General features: G+C 37.8%; 2 protein-coding genes across 2 annotated transcripts; one reads left to right on the top strand and one right to left on the bottom strand.

Annotated features, from left to right (window-relative positions):
- Positions 1-8,376: 8,376 nt before the first annotated feature.
- On the bottom strand, positions 8,377-9,418 carry LOC131605348 (protein PAL OF QUIRKY-like). The gene is made up of 2 exons (XM_058877721.1): positions 9,157-9,418; positions 8,377-9,059 (listed from the first exon to the last, which is right to left on the bottom strand). Exons 1-2 carry the CDS (start codon positions 9,296-9,298, stop codon positions 8,638-8,640), a joined length of 564 nt encoding a protein of 187 aa, XP_058733704.1. The 5' UTR covers positions 9,299-9,418; the 3' UTR covers positions 8,377-8,637.
- A 4,363-nt stretch (positions 9,419-13,781) lies between these two features.
- LOC131626580 (uncharacterized) lies at positions 13,782-15,614 on the top strand. Its single transcript, XM_058897431.1, has 4 exons — positions 13,782-13,820; positions 13,901-14,047; positions 14,126-15,334; positions 15,414-15,614. Exons 1-4 carry the CDS (start codon positions 13,782-13,784, stop codon positions 15,612-15,614), a joined length of 1,596 nt encoding a protein of 531 aa, XP_058753414.1.
- The last annotated feature ends 962 nt before the right edge of the window (positions 15,615-16,576 follow it).

Raw genomic sequence — 16,576 nt, 5'->3', positions numbered from 1 at the left:
ATAATTTAATCTATATTTTACACTTTTTATTTATTTTATTTTTTGTGATTTTTTTACTAATTAAAACATAAAATGATGATTTTAACCCAAAAAAAAGTAATAATAAAGCTATAAAAATACAATTTTTTCTAATGAATTTTTTTTTGAAAATAATGCAAATAAAATAGTAATAAAGTTAGAAACAGAAAATAAAGAAAATAAAAAGGAAAAGTGCAAAAGATGTAAAATGCAAGATTCGAACCCGGAATTTGGTACTTGCTAGCCTTACACTCAACTTCACTATTCGCTTGGCCATCGCGCTCATTCAAATTTGAATGGCATTTGGAAAGATAAGAAGCATGATGACAAATTTTTTGGTGCAACAAGGGGCCTATAGCCTAGCCTATTTAAAGTCAGGTCAGACCAGACCTATTTGATAAAAAAAGGTTAGGCTTAAGCTTTTTTTAAAAGTCTATTTAATTAAATAGGCCAGACTTATGCTATTAAAAAGCCTACAAAGCCTTATATATATATATTATATATATATATATATATATATATATATATATATATATATATATATATATATATATATATATATATATATATATATATATATATATATATATAAAAGAAAAAAAGGTTAAACACGTTGGTCTATATATGTACATATATTAGTAAAAATGCTAAATAGGTCGGTCTAAATATTCATATATAGGCCGACCTATAAGGCTTTTTAAGTAATAAGAATTAATTGAAAACTTTAATAAATAATATTTTCAATATTATATTTTTCTCAATTTTTTATAATACTTTCAATAATTTGAAAAAAAAATTTAAATAACCAGGTTTAATAAAAAAAATACAGAAAAAACCATGTTTTCGGTGTATTTACCAAACTGTCTAGGTTTGGGATTTCTGTTAACTGAATGCGCCAAATGAAATGGCGTATAGGTGTTAATTAGGGATGCATGCGCCAAATGAAATGGCTAACCCTAAAATTCCTAAAGCATGCGCCAAATGGAATGGCTCATAAGTCTAGGGTTTTGCCCTAGATGCCAAACCATTTGGCGCCTAAGTGCAATCCTTTTTTTTTTTCATTTTTTTTAATTTATTTTAGTTAAGATTTTTGAAAATATTTACTTTTAAAAATCCTATTTTATTTTTATTTGTTAAGATATATACGTAAATAAATTTGGAAAATATTTTTTCGTCCTAAAAATGTAAAGCAGAAAACGAAAATCGAACTTGTAACATTGATTACAATATAATTTAAAAACTAAACATCGGTTACAATTAATTTCAGAAACGATAGCAAAGATTAATGAAAAATACAACAAAATGATCAGTGACGTCCATCACCAAGATAGCCATCTGTTCCGCAACCTGGTCTTGTAATGACACGTTTACCGCGATCGTTGATTCCGCCGCGAATATTGACACCGCCTCTTGCCCTAGCTCTACCCCCACCCCTTCCCCTTTGTGCTTCTTGTTGGGTTTGTGTCACGGGGGCTGGTACTGGGATGTCGCGTGGATCGCTGTCTATGAATTCGTCGACGCCCCCATAATTATCCGAAAAACCGCTGTTGTAAAGTCGGCTACCCATTCCCTCAAATGTGCTTATTCGTGGTGGTGGAGTGGGGTGGGAAAAGACTTCCGGCGCATAGCATCCCGCAGCACTAGAACTACCTTGGTTAAAGCCGAATTGGTTTGTAGGTGTTGCGTAGCCGGAGGGGGCGCCACAGTAAGAGGATTCACCATGAGGACCATCGTCGGGACTAAGATGAAGGCTAGATGAACCGGGAGTTAGGTTTTGGCCGAATCCCCTTGAGGACCCAGCAAATGTTGTAAATCCGAATGGTTGTGAGTGGGTCTGATATTGGTCTGAGGAAGGATGGTGGTCTTCATACCCTTGTAATGGTTGAGATTGGGATTGGAACATATTTGATTGGCGGATGTTGCGTGCGGAACGGGAAGGAGTACTGAAAATATTTTGTTGTTGTTGCTGGAGTTGTTGTTGTTCCTGGAGTTGTTGTTGTTGTTGCTGTTGTATGTGCTGTTGTTGGCGTTGTTGTAGGCGTTGTTGTTGTCGTTGTTGTTGTCGTTGTTGTTGCCGGAGTTGTTGTTGTTGTTCGTGTTGTTGTTGTTGTTCCTCTTCCGGTTGTTGTTGTTGTGGCAAGATGTAGTTCTGTGCACGGGGATCAATTAAATAGAACGGAGCTGCAAGAAATAAGTTAGGGGATGTGGCTGTACGATACCAACTCATGTATTCAGGAGAAGGTTTCATTTCATGGTCACTAACGGGGAAGTTTAGGACATACTGGCGACGGTTCTTCCACATCTGGCGCTGATCGGGTGCAAAATCCTTCAGTGTTGGTGTGTCCATTGATGGTTAACTCTTTTTAGGTGCCACACTCCCAAGTCAACAGGAGGGTCGGGTATCCGTTGACGCATCCCAAACTGAAGCATCACCCGGTCACTTTGATGCATTTCTATTATGTTGTACCGGATTAAGCAGCATTTTGTCGTCCAAATTTTTGCATCCTGAGCTCTAGGCTCATACTCGCACTCGAGATACGGTCGCCATATGAACTGCATGCATGAGAGTTATACATTACTTCGGGAAAAAATATTTAAGGAAAATACTTAAAATAAAAGAAGAAAAGAATTAGAGATAATACCTGATGTTGTCCAAGGTGATCAATTAGCATGCGGTACATTGTGATATTTGACCGCGGATTAAGTGTGAAGTCCATTTTTTTCACACAAAATCTACAACGAAAATATAATGATTTAGTTAGAATGGAGTAGAATGTGTAAGGAGAAAATGGTATACTAAAAACTTACCTCAAGGCATACGGAAAGTCCCAACTTCCGTTGTTAACCGGGGCCAGTATGGGCATCCTCCACCACCCCCACACCTGCACCAACAGGGCGCATCCATAGAATGTGCAGGACTTAGCAACCGCGTTTTTGCATAGTGACTGGTACAGGGTAGCCAGAACCGCAGACCCCCAGCTGTACAGACCAACTCTACTAAAATCCATTAGCAAACGAAGATACATAAAGTTAACCGTGTTACCAGTGCTATCTGGGAACAAAACGTTTCCAATAAGCAACAGTATGTAACACCTAGTTTTCTGCAGTATGGTCTCTTGGGGAGACGCATCATTCAAGTGAAAATTTTTATAATAATCCTTTAACCTCTTGAGGTTAACACCTTGCCCCCTAGCACCAACGGCTCCTTCTATCAAGTCTATTCCAATTGCCTCTTGGCATAAGCTATTCGCCTGCATAACACAACCATTAATTGCCTTACCATCAACAGGAAGGCCGAGTAGCATATGAACGTCTTCAAGGGTGATGGTGCACTCCCCTGTTGGAAGATGGAAGGTGTGTGTCTCGGGCCTCCAGCGTTCTAGCAAAGCAAGAACAAACTTGTGGTCAATAGAAGACTCGGCGATCCTGCTAATCGGACCGAAACCAGCAATGTTCAGGTATGGTATAATGCGGTCGTCCGGAGCGATGGTATGTTTACTACGAGTGCGAAAACGTTGAACGTTCTGAAAAGAGTAAGCATGCCCAAAAAAATCAGTTAGTTTATCAGGGACAGTTGCATGATTTTAAAGTAATACTGATACACTTACGAAGGTTGCGATGTTCTGGGGGGTTCCTCTGTGTGTTTCGCCCATGGTTAGGAGAGACATGGTTGAAGGCTGAAAATTCGTAAGCTGATTGCAAAAGGATTGTTCTAAGAGTAGATGAGTGTTAATGGTGATGTATTTCCAGAATCCCAAGTGCTTTATATATTGATGAGGAAAAAAACGGTAACATCATGCATGCTTGACATGTCAACACAGCCATAAGTGTTTGGTGTTGCTTCTGCAGGATGTGTTGGCATGCATGCAGTCAAACTATCGGTGACAAGGCATGGTGGGATGCATGCAGCTCAGGTCTAGGTGACAGCTCGGGTAGCATGCATGCAGGAGTAGGAGGAATCCTGGCAGGAAGCTGGTCAGGAATCTTATCAGAAATTTTTGCAGTCGCATGCTTGTTAACAGTAACTCCATGCTGGTTTACAGTAACTCCTGGAATCGTTTCAGAACATGCAGGTGGGGACCATGTGGGACCAGGTGGGACCCTGGGGTCCACACATAATACATATGCGCCAAATGATTTGGCTTATTCTCCTAAAATTCCTTCTTATGCGCCAAACCATTTGGCGACTTGCAGTTGAATTTTTTAACTAATGCGCCATTCCATTTGGCGCATTAGAAGGCCCTATTTTTTTTTTTCAAAATTAGGGTTTACGTGTATGCCTTGTATACGAAACCCTAATTGTGATCCAGACCTAAGGCAAGACTTCAGACCCTCTATAAATTAGGGTTTACTGTGTGCATTAGTACACACAAACAAAAAATGAGATCTCGAATAAGGCCAGATAGCTCGCACCGGACTACAGAGCCTCCACCCCCTGTGAGGCGTTTCGACTATCGTCGAAGGACTGGATACGTCATTTTCTCTGCCGTCAAACCTCCTATGCAGGTGTTGTTTTGGAACATTCAAACCATGGACCAGCTTAAGAGAACCCTCTTAAGGTTTTTGGACGGAGAGTGGAGTCCAGGCGAACAAATCAGATCTATCAAGAGACTTAGAATAAGGGGCGGTGTTTTACTTGAAAGACAGCGTTGGTGGGAGACTATGGAGGACGACATTCAATGCACTCGAATGATGGAGGACAGAGAAGACATTGTCCTAACCGTTGTAATTTCCTAGATGTCGCAATTTCTTTACCCTTTAAATTACTTCTGTACCGTCCAATTAAATGCTCTGAGCATATATTAATGAAATGTTTTTTTAACATTACCAAGTTTCCTATTAGTGTTTAAGTTATTAATAATTAACAAAGTTATTTTCCTCTGTATTTCACCCCCTATAAATATAGGTATGAGTGTGTGGAGTTGAAGTACCAACTCTTTCTTCATTCTTACTGCAAACACTAAAAAATGAACTCAGTTTGGGCTGTCGTTTTTTTTGAGGAAGGTAGGCACATGCGTGTCTGCCTTAACCCCCACTGGAATTTCCAGAGAATTGTTAGAGCCATCAACACTGGGTTTCGTCAACTAGATGGTCCAACCAGAAAAGTTAAACAGATAGATTACCGTTGTCCATACATTACGTTGACGGATAATAATCCAGAAGGCACCTACATGTATTATTGGGACCGTGTGAAAGACGATGTGGACGTGGATCTAATGTTTTGGACATACTGTGGAGAGGTTAACCGAGGCGTTGAAGATCCACTTGTTCTTGCAGTGATACTTGAGTAGTTTAGATTAAGTGTTGTTTTCTTTGTTGCAACGATCGAGCGTGTACTACAAGTTTTTATTTGTTATTTTGCAATGTAATATTGTGATATACCGGTTGTTTTGGGTTGCCAAAACCGGATCGTTCAATTAAAATTAATGTGGTCGTTGTGTTAATTATGGTTTTTTGAAGATTAATTACGCTATATAAATAAATAAATAAATAAATAAACATATATATATATATATATATATATATATAAATATTTATTTCAGAACTAGCTGCTAGATGTAGGGCTGCATGCATGCTTTGTCTAGGGGGAATTGTTGCAGGAATCTTATCAGGAATCGTTGCAGGAATCTTATCAGGAATCGTTTCAGGACACATGCAGACGCATGCTAGGGTACATGACATATATAAATAAATAAATATATATATATACATAAATAAATATTTATATATATACATAAATAATTATATAAATATAAATAAATATTGATATATATATATATATATAAATATATATATAATTATAAATAAATATTGATATATATATATATATATATATATATATATACATAAATAAATAAATATATAAATATAAATAAATATTTATATATATATATATATATATATATATATATATATATATATATATATATATATATAATATTTATTTCAGAACTAGCTGCTTATAGAAAGAGAAGTAATGCATGGAAAATAATGCATGGAAAATAGGGTCGATTACGCAGAAACACACGTGTGTCAACCCTAACAATTCCCAGGATCATACAAAACTCAGTGCCGATCTTATATGTCAGGAGATCTTGCCTCTCGTAAGCTCTGATCCGTCTCTGAAGGTTAAAAATATAATATCACACATCGTTACAACCTTCAACTACACTCCATCTTACAGAAAGGCGTGGGGTGCAAAAACAAAGGCAATTGAGACAGTCTACGGCAACTGGGAGGAGTCATACAAAATTCTTCCCCGATACCTCAATGCGCTACACAGTTACGCACCTGGCACTGTTACTATTCTAGAGACACTGCCCGCGCATGCACCGGATGGAAACCCTGTCCAAGGAAACGGAATATTCCATCGGCTTTTTTGGGCGTTCAAACCTTGCGTCCGAGGTTTTGCACACTGTAAACCCATACTTCAAATTGATGGGACATGGTTATACGGCAAATACAAAGGAACAATGCTCATGGCGGTTGCACAAGACGGGAACAGCAACATATTTCCAGTGGCGTTTGCTATCGTCGAAGGTGAAACTGCGGGGGCTTGGAGTTTCTTTCTAAGGAACCTCCGAGAACATGTTGCTCCCCAGCCTGACATATGTTTAATCTCTGATAGGCACGCTTCCATAGAGAGTGCTTACAATAATCCAGCGAACGGATGGCATGACCCCCCTTCAAAACACGTCTATTGTATTCGCCACATCGCCCAAAACTTCATGCGGGAGATCAAGGACAGACATCTAAGAAAGGCCCTAGTCAATGCTGGTTATGCATTGACCCAACCCACGTTCCAGCATTATAGGAGTGAGATTGTAATGACAAATCCAGAGGCAGGTACTTGGGTAGATAATCTTTCCAGGGACAAATGGACAAGGGCATACGACAATGGCGTGCGATGGGGCCATATGACAACTAATCTTGTGGAATCCATGAATGGCGTTTTCAAAGGCATCCGTAACCTTCCAATCACAGCACTTGTGGAGGCCACATACTTTAGGATGGCTTCACTCTTCTCAACAAGAGGCAGGAGATGGGGTGATGTTAGGCAAGCTGGTCAACTATTAAGCGATAGTTGCATGAAATTTATGCAACAGCAATCGGCAAAAGCGAACACTCATCAGGTGACTTCTTTCGACCGATTCAATCGCACGTTCAGTGTGCGCGAGACAATTGACCACAATGAGGGACTGCCAAGGCAACAATATAGGGTTCTTCTTGACGAAGATTGGTGCGACTGTGGAAGGTTTCAAGCTTTTCGTATGCCTTGCTCACACGTCATAGCTGCATGTGCGTATGCCCACCGCGACGTTATATCACTACTGTCTTCGATTTACAAGACTCAGACATTGCTCAGAGTTTACAGTGTTGCGTTTCCTGTGGTGGCCAAGGAGGATTACTGGCCTGAGTATGAAGGAGAGGTAGTTTGGCACAACGACGCAATGCGGCGAAAGAAAAAAGGGCGTCCCAATAGTACACGGATTAGAACCGAAATGGACGTCCGCGACAAAATGGAACGAAAATGCAGCATTTGCCGTCAGGTGGGGCACAATATCAAAAGATGCCCTAATCGTGGCTCGACAGCGTCGCAAGTTTAGTATAATCTGTATTTTTTTTAATGCAATGTATCAGTTTCGCTTACCAACTCTTGTAACCGTTCATCGGTCTTTCATCAATAAATTGAGCTTTAGTAAAAAACTGATATCGATAACGCAACCATTATTTAGGGTAAGAGAAACTTTAACGAACTCGATTTATCATACGTTTTTACGAATATACAAGGCCGGAATAAAAAACGGTCCGCGAATATAAGGCCGGAATAGAAAACGGTACGCGAAAATACCCGAATAGGGTTAATTTTGAAAAAAAAAAGGGAGAACACATAGGAGCCAAACCATTTGGCGCCTATGTGTTGAGGAATGGCCTAATGCGCCAAACCATATGGCTAGCAATTCCTTGCCCTAATTTTTGGCCTAATGCGCCAAATGGTATGGCTTGTGTGACATGCATGCGCCATTTCATTTGGCGTATTCACTTGTCTGGGGTCCCAAACCTAGACTGTTTGGTATTTATCCCGAAAACTTGGTTTTTTCTGTATTATTTTTATTAAACATGGTTATTTTAATTTTTTTTCCAATAATTTATTCAATTTTAACAATTTATTTTCATTATAATAAATAATTAATCATTACATAATTATATAAGTGGTCATCTCCCTCATGAATTCCTGCTCGGTTTCATTCAGCTTGTATTAAACTATTAATAACTAAAATTATGTATGCTTGAAAACCTGAATCTCCATTAGCAAACATTTCAAGCGTTACATTTTTACTAAAATACTTCTGGATATATCATTAAGAAGAAAGTTGATAAATGTAATCCAACTACTTAATGGGATAAGGCTCGGTTATTGGCTGATCATTGTCCAGAGAAAACAGAACAACACTCAAGCAAATGAAAAATAGAAGCCGAAGCTCAATTACAAATCACTTTTCTCTATCTACACCCTACCCTACCAGATCTCGGGACCGATCTTTCATATTTTTTATCATCAACTAATATACAGTATTTTGTATATCCTTGTATTCTATTCTCCAGCATAACTCTGTATCATTGACAATAATTATTACCGAAGCGATATACCAATCTAGGGCTTCCATGTAGTTGCCCTGTGTAACAACCACCTTTCACAGCCCCATTTCGAATACCAAAAAACCCTAGAGAAACCGGTGAGTAATTAGACCGGTTCAGTGATTCCGAGGATCCGTAAATCGAACCGGACGGAGAGTATGTTGCGCTGGACGAAGAAGATTGTGGAGGAGTTACTTTCTTGAGAGATATGGGAGGTGAAAGAATGGCTCTAATCTTCAAAGGATGTGGTAAAGACGAAGAAGCTCGATCGTATTCTTCGATTATATTTTCTAGATCTTCGTCGCTGGTGATTGAAATCAATGTCTCTAAATCTCCGTTCGGTAAAGGACACTTGAGTGTAACAGATGAACCGCATAATTCCACAAACTTCACCATCAACTCTACATAAGATAAAGGAATGGAACAAATAAATCAACTGATAAAATTAAAATATAATAAAAGCAATAAATATAAAGGTTTATTGAATGAGAAATGAACCTGAGAAAGAAATGGGGAGAGAGAGCGCGAGGACTCTGGTGTGGCCGCCGGTGTAGCGGAGCTTGCCGTCGGTGTGGCGGGGGAGGATTTTACCGCCGTAGCTAAAGAGGACCTTTGTTGTTTTCTTGGGATTTGATTTCATGGCCAGGTTTAATTTGGAGTGAAGAGTTATTTGGGAATTAGTTTGTTGTGGTTTGAAAACTCTTATTGTGATTTACTATATTATCCGTGTGAGATTAAATTTGGAAGAAGAGACAGAGGGTTTGGAGGTTATATATAGGAGAAAGGCTACGTCACGCTATGGGAAAACTCATAGGATAATTTAGAAAATTACACAACGCGACAACACACGACAACACGGAGGTATCAATCGAAGAAGAAGAATAAAGTCAAGGATAAAATTTAATAATGAAGTCATATTTACTATTAAAAAAGTGATGTTTTTTTTTTCTTTCTATAATAACTAATTTGTTACTAGTAATGTTTAGTTCAACGGTTATATAATTAAGTTGAATATTTTCATTTATATTTGAATTTTTAAAAATTTACAATTGTATATGTGAGTTTAAGTAACTATTACACCATCCGATTTTATTATACTTTCGCTAGGTAGAATTTATACTAAATTATGAGTCATTTTTTAATAATAGTAATAAATTATTAATATTATTTTTTAAATAGTTAAAATATTTATTATTTTCACTTTTTAATTTTTTTAATTTAAATATTATTAAAATAATAATTTTGTAAAAATTATTTTAATGTTTCTTTCTTTATAGAATAATGATCATTGTTTTTGAAAAAAAACATAAATTAGTTAATTCTCCTGATGCTGGTTAAGGAAAACCTCGAATATTTAGGGAAATAGTGAGAATCAGTGTATTTGTAGGGGGTAGAAATAGGCTGGGCCGAGCTAGGCTTTGCCAAGTCTGAGTCAGGCCTGTCAAAAGTTTCAAAGCCTAAGTCTGACCTGTGGCCTATCAAAGGCTTATTTTTAGGCCTAAGTCTGGCCTTTTTGGAGGTCTGTTTGGCCTAAGAGCCTACATAAAAGTCTATTTTATTTGAGTATTGGTAAATAAAAAATACTAATGTTTAAATAGACTAACAAATTAAAAGATCAACAAGACACATTGCTTATTTGCGTTGACTTATTCAAGTTTACCAATTAACATAAATTTTTTGATACTATTTGTTTGAGAGAACTTATGACTTATGACATTATTCATAAAGTTTTTGCAGTTAATTTTCATCTGTTCATCAAAGTGACTAAGCTTGATTTTTGTATTTTAATTCAAAGTATGAATACAATATTATAATAATAATAATAATAATAATAATAATAATAATAATAAATTATATATATATATATATATATAAATAGGTCAGCCTACTAGGCTTAAAAGGCTTTTTGTATGCCCTTTGGACTAGCATTTTTAGCTAAATAGGCTCTTTAAAAATCCTAGGCCTTTTCTAATTGAAAAAAAAAGTCTGGCCTGACCTGGGCCCGAGCCTAGGTAGGCTAGGTCGTAGACCCCCGTTAGTCGGTCTGGCATATTCGCACCCCTATGTATTTGGAAGAGAAAGGAGTCACCATCATTTTTTAGTTCCTTTAGGCTTTCACGTTACCATCCTCTTTTATAGCACGGACGTGCTTAGGGGCCATTAAAAAATATAACGGCCTTATTAACCATTTGTAACCGATCTTATTAAAGATTTGTAACGGTTTCATGACCATTGACTGACCCTTGAGGTATTGTAACGAAAGCGCGTTATCAGGTGTTATTTCTCAGAGTTCGAGATGGGGAGTTAATCCTAGAAAGGAGTAAATCCGGATTATACATGGGTTATGGAAATGGCATCGTGCTAGCCAAAAATTATTGGTGTGCAACCCAGCCTTATTAGGGCTATATATCAAAATTTCGGGATGTACATAAGCCCCTAAAGCACAAGGCCTGTAAGGGTGAAGTATTTTGAGTTTATCCCAGATCATATAAACTTGACATAAACGTATTTTAATCGAGCCAGCTCCCCGTAAATTCGTGGTCTTAATGATTGATCAATTTTTGAGAGATTCACCCTGGCGTATATTGGAAAGATTTATGAATTTAATGGAGAAACCTGAGATCCCTGATGGGTTCACGATGTAGAGAAATCAGAGAGCTCATGCGAGATCTTGATACGTTGACATTGTAGAAATCGAATAGTTCTAGACCTAGTGAAGTCAGAGAGCCCCGATGGGATCTCAATCTATTAATGTTTAGACTCCGATAGGTTCTAGACATAGAGAAGTCGAAAAGCCACGATGGGATCTCGACCTCTAGGTATCGTAGAACTCGAAAGGTTCTAGATATAGAGAAGTCAGAGAATCCCCGTGGGATCTCGACCTATTGAAGTCGTAGAACCTTATAGGTTCTAGATATAGAGAAGTTAGAGAGTCCCAGTGGGATCTCGACATGTTTAAGTCATTTTAATTACGCCAATGCTTGGCCTTATTATTAGAATCACAATATCCCATGTAGGTTTTTGAATATCAGTAGTAACCAAATCATGAAAGACTTAGACGTACATTGAATGGCAAATCCCGAGTAGATCTTGTTTCATTCTTTTTTGACATTTTAATGCTTTGATAAATAATTGACTTGTTCGAATGGAAATCAAAATAGAACGGCCATCCCTAGACGGAACTTAGCTTAGCCTTAGTTGAGTTTTATATCGTATAGATTCACACTGCCCCAGTGGGCTGAGCCCTACTGCTAGGAGATCTTGATGGATCTCATCGTATGAAACACAGACCGACAACCCCAGGTGAATCATGATGGATCTCAGAGAATCGCATAAAGTCTAGTAAGCCCCTAGTTGGTTAAGGTGGACCCCGACATATGGACGAGAATAAGTAAACAACATAAGGTCAGAGGTATCTTGACTGAGATGCCGGAGGTTTAATAACCTAACAGTTTTTACTTATCGGTCAAAAGTGTATTCACCTAATTGGGCCAGAGGTATATTAACATAACATTTTTTACTTTATGAATCAAGAAGTAAGAAGATTTATCTCTTTATTAGTTGCATGAGCAATTACTGATGCTTCAATAATTTCATTGCGATACGAAAGAAAAGAGATAAGCTTCCAAATCATTGAACCTGAACCGTTGCCATTGTTGTTCGATCCTTGACTCCAGATACCCCCGAACAAGATTGTGTTTCTTTTTGGGGGCAATGATCCGAAAAGTCCGACCATGACAACAAATCCGAGATGAGAGCTTCATGACTTTATTGTCGGCGATACTGTGTAGCGTGGGATTCATTGACCCGTATTTTCTATTAACCGATCATGAATCATAGGCGATGGCGTGGTCATTATTAGAATTATATCGAAAAATATGGAAAGAGGATCGGAGGCACCGACAGAAAAGACAACAACTCAGGCTTATTGTGGGATGCAGGTGTTCTCCATTTACAAATGGATTATTTCCATGGAGAAAGGGAATTTGCATCCCTTGACAAATTATTGAATGTGTAATTGAACTTGTGTTTGGACGGGATTGGCCTAAACTTCGCGGAGACAAGTTCTGATAAGGATGAAGTAGAACTAGTTGTCAATGTTGTGGTTTCCCTCCTGGTGATGCGACTAAATTTTTTTATAATAAGGTTATTGATCAGAAAAGCATTGTAGTGTTAAAGCTTTCACATTAGAATTGGAATGAATCTTGAGGTCCAGGAAAGTTTCACCGAGCCCCACGATGGACACCAAATATTCTTATAAAAAACATCAACTAGCTAATTCCTCTGATACTGCTTAGGAAGAACCTCAAATGTTTAGGGAAATGGTGAGAATAAGTGTTTTTGGAGAGAAAGGAGTCACCATCATTTTTTTGGGTTCCTCTAGGTTTTCACGTGGGTATATAGACTCCCTCATCCAATAACCCAAACCACCCAATTTTATAGCCCGGGCATGCTTAATGGCCATTAAAAAATGTAACATTCTTATTTAACCATTTATAACATATTTTATTAAAGACTAAATCTCGACAAGGAGTAAATCTGGAATATACACAAGTTACGACATCGTCATCACGCCAACCATAAATTATTGATGTGCAACCCAGCCTTATCCGGGCTATATATACCAAAATTTCGGGATGCACAATTATATTTTTTAATGCGCGTGAAGATGTCAAAACGATTTATAATAAAAAATTGTGATAATATCATTTTACTTATTGATAAATATGTGATGTGTTTATTTTTTTGTATAAATATTATTGAAAAGTATTTTTTGAGTTGAACTTAGGAATATTATTTTGTGAAGAAAATAGGGTTAAATTATTAAGCCCCCTGCCATTATAGCGAGTTTTATTTTAGGCCCCCTGAAGTTTTTTTTTATTAAAGGCCCCTTATAATTTATAAATCATGGATTTACCTAACCCTTTTACCACATTTGCTGACTGGGCTTTGAAGTATTGGCCACGGTGGCAATTGTTTGCTGTCTGGGCTTATATGAAGTCTGGAAATGTGTATGTTGGTTGTTTACCCCCTCCCCCAAAACAAGTGAACACAGAATTAGGGTTTTCAAAATTTGGAAAGTGCGAAGCTCTGAAGTGGAAAACGAAGAAGACGAAGCTGCGATGGCTGGAAACAGTGATGAACCGGTCGAATCGGCTGAGGTAACTGGTCATCTCTTTCTTTCGTACTTGGGGATAGCATTTATGTTTGTTATTTTGCTTACATTTCGTTTTTGTTTTAGTTGAATGTCAGGTTTAATACTGTGTTTCACCATGGAGGAGAGTTCGTAAAGCTTCAAGATGGTGAGACGATTTACAGAGGCGGAGTATCCACACTTATTACTGGGGAACACATTGAAACATGGACTCAGCAGCACAATCAAAACATAGTAAGTGGGTGGGGTTACGTAGCTGGGTCGTTTAGGTTATGGACAAAAATCGTAGAAATAGATCCTAACTATTTCTAGATTAAGAATGACGGTGATGCTTATGATTTTGCTGCGTATGCGTGTTCGATGGAAGCAGACGGGGTTTTGTTTGTTGAACACGATGCAGTTAGTCATGGTAACAGTTCTAGGTGTGTGAATCATAATGGTAACTTAGAGGTTAATGATGAAGAGCTTGTTGAAGGGTTGAACGACAGTGAGGATGAAAGGACCACAACTCTTGCTGATGGTTTTGAAGAGATTGATGTGTCTTTACCAGTCAATGAGGGGCCTGATATAGCAGGTTATTTGACTTTTCCTAGTAAGACTAAAGGTGATAATGATGAGTATGTTAGTGAAGATTTATTGAGCTATGATCCTGATAACTCAGAGGATGAAAAAGGCCCTGGGTTTGAGCAGTTTAAGAAGGAGGAGCTTAATAAGGATTTTAAGTTTAAGTGGGGTATGGAGTTCAACACCCTAGATTACTTTAGAGAGGCCATCCGTGAGTGGAAAGTATTAAATGGGAGGGAAATTACTTTTGTAAAAAATGAGGGGTATAAAGTGAGGGTTGAATGTAATGCCAAATGTGGGTTTTTAATGCTTTGTTCTAAGGTGGGCCATAAGCACATTTTTGCCATCAAGACTATAAAATACAACCACACATGTGCTAGGGTTTTAGACAATAAAAGTGCAAGTTCAAAGTGGGTGGCTAAGGTTGTGGTTAAAAATATGCAAACCTCTGATAAGGTAAGGATCCGTGACATAATCCAAGACATGAGGCAAAATTATTCTGTTGGCATAACTGTGTGTAGGGCATGGAAAGCTAAGTTGATTGCAAAGAAAATCATTGAAGGAGATGTGGACAAGGAATATGCAAACTTGTGGAGGTATGCACCTGAGTTGCATAGGGTTAATCTTGGAAATACTGTGAAGATCAACATAGATAGGCCTTTAACTTCAATCCAACCAAGGTTTGGATCATTTTATTTCTGTTTTGATGGGTGTAAAAAAGGGTTTATAAATGGTTGTAGACTTTTCATTGGGGTAGATGGTTGCCATTTGAAAACCAAGTATGGAGGTCAACTTTTGATTGCTATTGGAAGAGACCCAAATGACCAATACTTCCCCTTTGCATTTGGAGTGGTGGAAACAGAAACAAAGGAATCATGGAGGTGGTTCATACAATTGTTAATGGAAGATATTAGACAAGATAAAAGATATGTGTTTATTTCATATCAACAAAAGCTAGTAGGTTATTTTAATTAGCCATGTATGCAATTTTATTTCAATGCCTATTTCTAATGTCAAATTTTATCATTTCTTTTAGGGTCTGGTTGCAGTGTTTGAAGAAATGTTTGAAACAATTGAACATAGGTTATGCTTGAGGCACTTGTATGCAAATTTTAAGAAAAAGTTTGGTGGTGGGGCATTGATAAGAGACTTGATGATGGGAGCAGCCAAGACAACTTACCAACAAGCATGGACATTAAAGATGAATGATTTGAAGGCTGTAGATCCAAAGGCTTAGACTTGGCTAATGGCAGTTCCTACTAAATCTTGGTGTAAGCATACCTTTAGTTTCTATCCTAGGTGTGATGTACTTATGCATAACATAGCTGAGTCTTTCAATGCCATTATTTTAATTGCTAGAGATAAACGTATTTTGACTATTTGTGAATGAATTAGAAAATATCTGATGAATAGGTGTACTCCTAAGGAGGCAGGGAAGGGTACTAAAGGTACCCCTAAGAAGGCAGGGAAGGGTACTCCTAAGAAGGCTACTCCAAAAAAGAAGTGATTTTAGCATCTGTTTTTCTACTTTTGTTTGTAATGCACACTTTTGGTGCAATGTTGTTTTGTAATCAACACTTTTGGTGCATGTTGTTTTGTGCACACTTTTTTTTTGGAGTGAAATATATAATTTTATTACCAAAAACAAATCAAGTACAACTGCCGATCAAATAAGATCCAGGCAACCAAACAAAACCAAACATACTACAAGACAAGAAAATTATCTAATCTCCAAGGAATCTAGCTGAACATGATTCTTTAAGCAATTTATGGTCTGAGCCTTCAAGAACACTACAGATTGGATATGATGCACGATATCCGGACTCGGAGCAATTTGCTCAAAACAGAGGGCATTTCTAGCTTGCCACAGGTGGTATATAGATTCTGTAGCTGCCATTCTCAGTAAGACCCTCCTCCAACCCTTCTTTTTCAATTCCATGTTGAGCCAAAGGCTTTCCTGTGTCCAATCTCCACTATTTATTTGATACCCTAGCCAAGTAAGGATTCTTTGCCAAATCTGGGCAATGTACCTACAATTGAAAAACAAGTGTTTAATACTCTCCTGCTTACCACAGAAGTTACACATTCCATTTGAATCTTGGCTAATTTATCCTTGGTAGGAAGGCGTCCCCACAGAGCCAACCACATAATGAAGCATGCTCGAGGCCGGGCATAGTTATGGTAAAAAATTGTTTTCCA

The sequence above is a fragment of the Vicia villosa genome, linkage group LG1 (assembly GCF_029867415.1).
Source record: "Vicia villosa cultivar HV-30 ecotype Madison, WI linkage group LG1, Vvil1.0, whole genome shotgun sequence".
NCBI classification, from domain to species: Eukaryota; Viridiplantae; Streptophyta; class Magnoliopsida; order Fabales; family Fabaceae; genus Vicia; species Vicia villosa.
Note: the sequence above shows the minus strand (reverse complement) of the source record. Positions and strands in the feature narration are given on the sequence as shown.